Source organism: Protomyctophum parallelum, assembly GCF_964188405.1.
Source record: "Protomyctophum parallelum genome assembly, chromosome: 22".
Classification (NCBI taxonomy): Eukaryota; Metazoa; Chordata; class Actinopteri; order Myctophiformes; family Myctophidae; genus Protomyctophum; species Protomyctophum parallelum.
Window position 1 is genome coordinate 29,913,343 of NC_139714.1, and position 6,812 is coordinate 29,920,154.

General features: G+C 45.6%; 1 protein-coding gene across 10 annotated transcripts in view; it reads right to left on the bottom strand.

Moving 5' to 3' along the window:
* The window catches only part of flncb (filamin C, gamma b (actin binding protein 280)), a 73,992-nt gene that overhangs the window by 24,347 nt on the left and 42,833 nt on the right, over positions 1-6,812 (bottom strand). For all 10 annotated transcript variants that reach the window (XM_083758191.1, XM_083758189.1, XM_083758190.1 and 7 more), the window contains 10 exons: positions 6,214-6,407; positions 5,947-6,060; positions 5,666-5,809; positions 5,355-5,478; positions 5,093-5,253; positions 4,216-4,306; positions 3,586-3,755; positions 3,068-3,185; positions 2,447-2,709; positions 1,403-2,006 (listed from right to left, as the gene is read on the bottom strand). In XM_083758191.1, coding sequence (XP_083614317.1) covers positions 1,403-2,006; positions 2,447-2,709; positions 3,068-3,185; positions 3,586-3,755; positions 4,216-4,306; positions 5,093-5,253; positions 5,355-5,478; positions 5,666-5,809; positions 5,947-6,060; positions 6,214-6,407 — 1,983 coding nt within the window. The remainder of the gene's footprint in view (positions 1-1,402; positions 2,007-2,446; positions 2,710-3,067; positions 3,186-3,585; positions 3,756-4,215; positions 4,307-5,092; positions 5,254-5,354; positions 5,479-5,665; positions 5,810-5,946; positions 6,061-6,213; positions 6,408-6,812) is intronic.

Here is a 6,812-nt window from a genome sequence, read left to right on the forward strand (position 1 = left end):
GTCTGAAATCTAGCGAAGTCCCCCAGTGCAGTATTTATTTACCCGCTATTTAAACAGCGTTATACTACTCAACTCAACATAGTTAAAGGAACTCTGATCGTGTTTCTCTACAGTCTCATGAGTTAACACATACAGTATGTATAAAGATATCTGCCTGAGAAATAAGACCTTCCTATCTGTATTCTGTACATGATAGATACTTGGTCTCAGATGAAGTTTTGATTGATTGAACATCATTGTTGACAGAGTGTGTGTGTGTGTGTGTGTGTGTGTGTGTGTGTGTGTGTGTGTGTGTGTGTGTGTGTGTGCGCGTGCGTGCGGTATCACTCCCACTGGCGGGGAAAATTACACCTAATCACTGTCAGTCAACAGAAGAGCCAGCCAATCATACAACACCCCCCCCCCCACACACACACACACACACCAATTCCTCTCATATGTGACCAATCAGTGTCAGACTGGACTGATTAAATCCAGACTTGGCCAAGTGGGCCAGTAATGTCAGTCAAGCTGCAGCCAGTTCCCCCTGGCCTACTGGTCAAATAGTTTCTCTCTTGGATAGCCAGGAAAAGAAAGAAATAAGGGGTGAAAGAACAAAGGGGTTTTAAAAAAAAAGAAGGTATAGGAGAGTAAGTGAAAGTGAAACAAAGTGAGTGCTTCCATCTTTCCTTCTTGACAGCAGTGCTTGTGGGTTCATTGAAGTATAACCATTATAGCCATATAGATACACATTGTACACGACATACGACAAATAGTGAAAATAGCTGATCTACAAGCTCAGACTGGCAATTTACACCATATTTTGTGACATGCGCAAAACAGGGACACCAGGTTGAAAGTTACGTTTAAATTGAGATTATTGCCTACTGTAAGTTGATGCAATAGTTTACCGTAGCTACTGTATATGCAAGGTAGGAGGAGGAAAATAGACCTTGGTTGGAGCCGTCAGATTGCGTTTGGGACAGAAACGTCTCATCACAGAGTTTTCCATGGAATTTCAATCATTTCAGTTGCACCCTGTGATTTATATCAGTGAAATAGTTTGTGCCAGGAATCCCATAACATTTGTGTTGTTAAAAATAAAATGTTGATGATCTCAGCAGATTGACAATGCAAGAGCTCGTACGTAGTCTATTTTCAAATAATGTATGTAAGGTTAAAGTGATTAAACTGATTATATATTAACTGTCGCTGTCGGACAGAAACATAAACAATAAATGAACGACCTACTTCAACATTTGACAGTGTAATGCAAAAGTAGAAACATTGTGCCTTTCCATTTCCAAGACTTTCTGAACATTGCTGGAAAGTGCCTGGTCTTTCCAGTGATTTACCAGATGCCCTTTAGAAACAGTGTTTCCAACATGCATTCACATCAGTAACTCATCCCACATGACCTCACCTCTGGGCTCTACTCCTGGACCGTAGACCTTCACTCCGCTGGTGTCCACAGCCGCCTCCACCTGCACGTGGGCAGGGAACTTCGGCACAGCATGGCCCCCGTACTTGATGGTGATGGTGTACATGCCGTGGAACTGTGGGATGTAGGTGATGGAGTAGGTGCCGTCGCTGTTGTTCTGGACGTGCACCTCGGCCTTCATGGCCCCGGCGGAGTCAGAGATGATCTCGATGGTGAGCTCGGCCTCTCCGGCCTTGGAGCAGTCCACTGTGAAGGAGCCCGTCTCGTCAACCTTGCCCCGCTCTAGGCCAGGGCCGCTGGCCGTCACCTTGCTGGGGTCGAACACCGACTGCACCATGGCCTTGAAGGGTGACCCGGGGATGTGCTGGTCAGCAAAGAGGATGTTGATGGCATACTCCCCGGGCTCGGTGGGCAGATAGGACACAGAGCAGGAGCCGTCCCCGTTGTCCTGGCATTCAATTTTGGCCTCACAGGGACCTTCTACGGTCAGGCCCAGGCCGCCCGTTCCCGCTCCCTTGGTGTCGATGGCGAAGGGTGCGGGTTTACCCACAACACCTCCCTGGAGACCTGGGCCATACGCGCGCACCTGAGCAAGGAAACAAGGCATTAGATGGTGTTATGATGTACAGTATGGAGTATGATATGACCCCTGTCCAGTGTCAGATGTAGGACTTCTATCTTCTGTTGCTATAATCGGATTTTGCATTCTGTCTCACTTGCATTTTATCTGATCAAAACTCACACGCCCACACACAGATGGAGAGGAGCAAAGAAGGCATAGACATCATTTCAGAACTTAATTTCACACTCAAGCTGTTATACAAAAGAATACCGGTTTTGCTAACGGGAATCAATTATGTCAAGATATTCAACCATACTCTGCAACCCAGTTTCTGATGTCAGCTCAGTTGGGAAAGTTCAGACACAGGAACAAAAAGAACATCACAGAACTTAACTGGTTCTTGAAAAGTTTCAGGTCTGGAAGATTACTGAAGGTACAGTAGCCTACATACAACATGTCTGTACCTTTGAAGGGTCTGGGGGCATGACTCCTTCCACAGTGAATGGACTCCCCGACACGGGGTTTCCGTCGTAAAAGATGTCCACTTTGTAGGGCCCTTCCTCCGGTGGGATGTAGTTCACGGTGTGGACCTCGTTGGCAGTGCCCGTCTCCAGCTTGCAGGGGATGGGTCGGCGAGAGGGCGACGTGATCTTCACTTCCAGTTTACCTTGGCCCCCTGCACCTCGCGTGTTGATCGTGAACTCTTGATCCTTGCCCACGTCCACCTCTACGAAGAAATACAAAATACATACAACTGGTGGTCAGTCGTTGGTCTTCTCAAACCTACAGAGAAGGTGCATGTTTACGACAGGCGAGTATTTACGACTCATAATAATCGTATGTCTGTCGTATTACATTAAAATAGATAAGAAGCGATTCTACGTCGACACGAGCCTGCAACGTCTTGGCAGTGTTGGATGGGGTGTTGGCCCGTTAGTTGAACATTTCGCTCTGAGAGGCCAAGTGTTATGGATGTTCTCACAGAGAGCACACACAGGTCAAACTCATCTTCCTGACAAATGCTGTGTCTTTTGCCTCTGGCTCCCATAAATAAACATGTTTGCAATGTGCCAGGCCATACTCACTGTTGTTTAAACCATGGATCTTGACCTTGTTGAGGTCAAGGGGCGGGGCCACAGCAATGTTAAAGGGGCTCTTTGGAATTGGGTCACCCCCGTGACTGACTGTGATCGACATGCTTCCCTGAAAGAGAAAGTGTGTGTGTGAGAGTGAGAGAGATTTGATTTTCAATGGTCCTTTATTGCGCACTGCCGGGTAATACAGGTCAAAACAGGATCTTAACTACATGCAAGTCTTAATCACAAAAAATAAAAAGGAATTCACAGGAACAACACCATCCTTTAAAAAAAAGATCAAAAGGTGAAGAGCAGTTCATTGTCGCCCATCACTGAGCACAATAGAGAGAGAGAGAGAGACACCCACACACACACACACACACACACACACACAGACAGACACCCTTCTGACAGTCAAACAGGCTTGAGGAACACCCACCACTGAGCGGTATTGGCTCTAAAATCAACAACAACAAAATAATTGCCCCTGATAAATCAACTGTAGAAAAAACAAATAAAGGGGTTACCTGTTGTATGGCAGTGTAGCGGACGGTGTATGAGTAGTCATGGTTGTCGATGATTTCAAAGTCTCTAACAGCCTCTCCTTTAGCTGCTCCGGTAAAGTGGACCTCAGGCTTGGCCTTGCCTGCTCCCTTGGTGTATATGGTGAAGTGGGTTGGTTTGCCCACCTCCACACCTTGAATGATTGCACAGGAAATGGGTGCATTGAAAACCGGTCTACGAGTTTCCGTTGCAAAGACATATATATGTATATATATTATATATATATATATATATTAACCCATTCTGATCGGGCACCCATTTTGGTGTCAGCATCATGTTATGCTTTAGCTATTGAAAAATAGCAGATCTACAAGCTCATATCGAGCTTGTAGGTCTGCTATTTTTGAAAAATCGAAGAGCGACTGACATTTCTAGAATCTGATCTCAGGTCAGAATGGGTTAATCAGACCAGTGTGTGTCCAGTGGAAACCTCGTATGAATCTGATCTCTGGTCAGAATGGGTTAACAGACATTGTAGGGTTATTGTATAACGGACATATGTTTGTGTGTTTTGAGATTTGGTCTACTCTATGACAAACATGTTACCTTATCTCACTCAGTCAGATCTTACGGTTCGGTATTCTGTCACTCACCTGTCTTGCCGAGTCCAGGCCCCTCGGCCCTGACCTTAGCTGCATCATGGGAAGGGTCCACTTTGATTCTGAATGGGCTGACGGGGATTTCCTGTTTAAAAGATCAAACTTTAGTAGGGCGCATTTCCAAGACCCCTTTCATTTGTTTCTTATCATAATTATATATGGGGGATTTATAACGGACAGTACAGTAAAGAAAGAAGAGGAAGCTGTAAATATTCTGGTTTTGCATTGCACTATTATCCCATTCTGACCGGGCACCCATTTTGGTGTCAGCATCATGTTATGCTTTAGCTATTTAAAAATAGCAGATCTACAAGCTCATATCGCGCCACCGAGTGGCGCGATACGAGCTTGTAGGTCTGCTATTTTTGAAAAATCGAAGAGCGACTGACATTTTTAGAATCTGATCAGAATGGGTTCATCAGACCAGTGTGTGTCCGGCGGAAACCTCGTATGAATCTGATCTCAGGTCAGAATGGGTTAATATGGTACTTCCCACTACCCAGTGGGCTTTGCACTATGCGCAGGCTTTAGCAGACAGTCTTTTATGTGTATCAATGGCAGTGGCCAGGTTGTTATTTTGCGCTACGTTCAACTGATTAAAGTTTCATATTACAAAGAAGAAGGTTGTCGTTTTTGTCTTATCAACGGTAGCAGAGGATGGCTAACAACATTAACTACAGAGTCCCACCGGCGTTTGAAGAAAATAAGTCTTATGAGAGCTGGAAAAATTACATAGAAGAAGGTTGTCGTTTTTTGACTTATAAGAAGCAAAGCATGTCATGTGCCGGATGTGAACTTATGACGCTACAGATGGCCAGTACACCAAGCAGCTGACACGCTGTGGCGTCTGTTTCACGTCGGGCTGTCTCACCTGATCAGCAAACAGGACCATGATGGTGTAGCGCCCGGGCCCAGGGGGCGTGTACTTCACCGTGAAGGTGTCGTTGTCATTCTTGATGATGTCAAAGTCAATGTCGGCCTCCGCCGGGCCCACCACACCCGGAGCACACTTGATCCCGATGCTGACATCACCTGGTTGATGAGAACAGACGTTGGAGGTGGTTATTTTTAATGAAGAGAAAGGACAAGTCCTCTGTTTTGGCCATTGAGCTAAATTCACTCCCGAGTCTAACCTTGTCCTGCTTCGCTACAATCCACAGTGAAGTAGGTCGGCTCGTTGGCCTTCAGCCCTGACTTCTCCACCCCTGGACCATACACCTTCACGTTCTCAGGGTGGCTGCCCTCTCCGATGGTCACCTGAGTCATTCAAACACACAATAAAACAAATTAACTATACGCATGCAACAGATGTAAAATCAGTTGAAGATTTATACAGCAGAAGGAAGGTTCTACAGTGAACTGTGTGGAATCCACACAGTTCCTTTTTGAGTGGCTATACATCTGTAGCATTATGGATCCATTGATGTTGGTTCTCCGTCCTCACCCTAAAGGGACTGTTGGGGACGTTGACCTCGCCCCATGTGATGATGATGGTGTGCTTTATGGGCTTGCCGGGGATGTAGACGCAGAAGAAGGTGCTGTCGCCGTTGTCCGTGATCTGGATGTCAATAGGGAAGCCCTCTGCGTCCTGTTAGCACAAAAACACACTTCACTTGCACTGCATTCCACTTGCATTCCTCGCGGAGTTCAATTTTCACATAAGACTGGTTTCCCTCATGAGGAAAACCGAACTAGGCTACTAGCAAGAGATGTTTGCATTCATACCTGGGCATAGATCCTCAGTTCTCCTCTACCAGCACCATTGGTGTCAATGGTGAAATCGGCGGGCTTGTTGACAATGCAGCCGGTGGGCTCCAAACCAGGACCATAACATTTCACCTAAAACGAGGCGGATATAGTTAGCACAAACATGGATACTTTGCCAAAAGATATTTTGAAGGCTTTGAGTGGGAAAGTGCTGTTGATATACAGTATATGAACTGATACGAACGTAAGCTCATTAAAAAAGGACACGAAGGGGCAGACTCCAACCTTCTCTGGGAAGACGTCATTGGCTGCGTTGAGGATGTGGGCCATGAAGGGGCTGTCCTTGATGTCCTCGTCATCACAGATGACGTGTACAGCATAGTCGCCAGGCTCCGTAGGCCAGTATCGCACATCACACGACCCGTCCCCCTTGTCGTCACATTCGATCTTAGCCTGGGATGGGCCCTCGATAGAGAAACCTGCAAACAGCCAGTGCAACCTTCTCCTTAAATACAGTAAAAACTATGTCAGGTAAAACTAAGTCTTCATGGTTACTCTCATTCGCTGAATGTTTCGTGTTTTTGTACAGAAAGAAAGCAGCATAGGCGAAAGTGTGATGAGAAATGCACATTCAATATAACAAACTCTCTCCCACAACGATTAACAACATAAATTATACTTTTTTTTTTGTTGCCTATAATGACATTATTACAGTTAAAAGTGGTTAACAGCATTCAGGCCAGTTTTCTACATAGACTTATTGTAGAATTAGTGGCTATGTGGATTTTAAATTAGCCCGAAGATAACTGAAAGTGGACTGTAACACAGTGTTCCTGTGACAACTGACTTGGCACATAGAGAAATTGCTGCGACTGCTATCAATC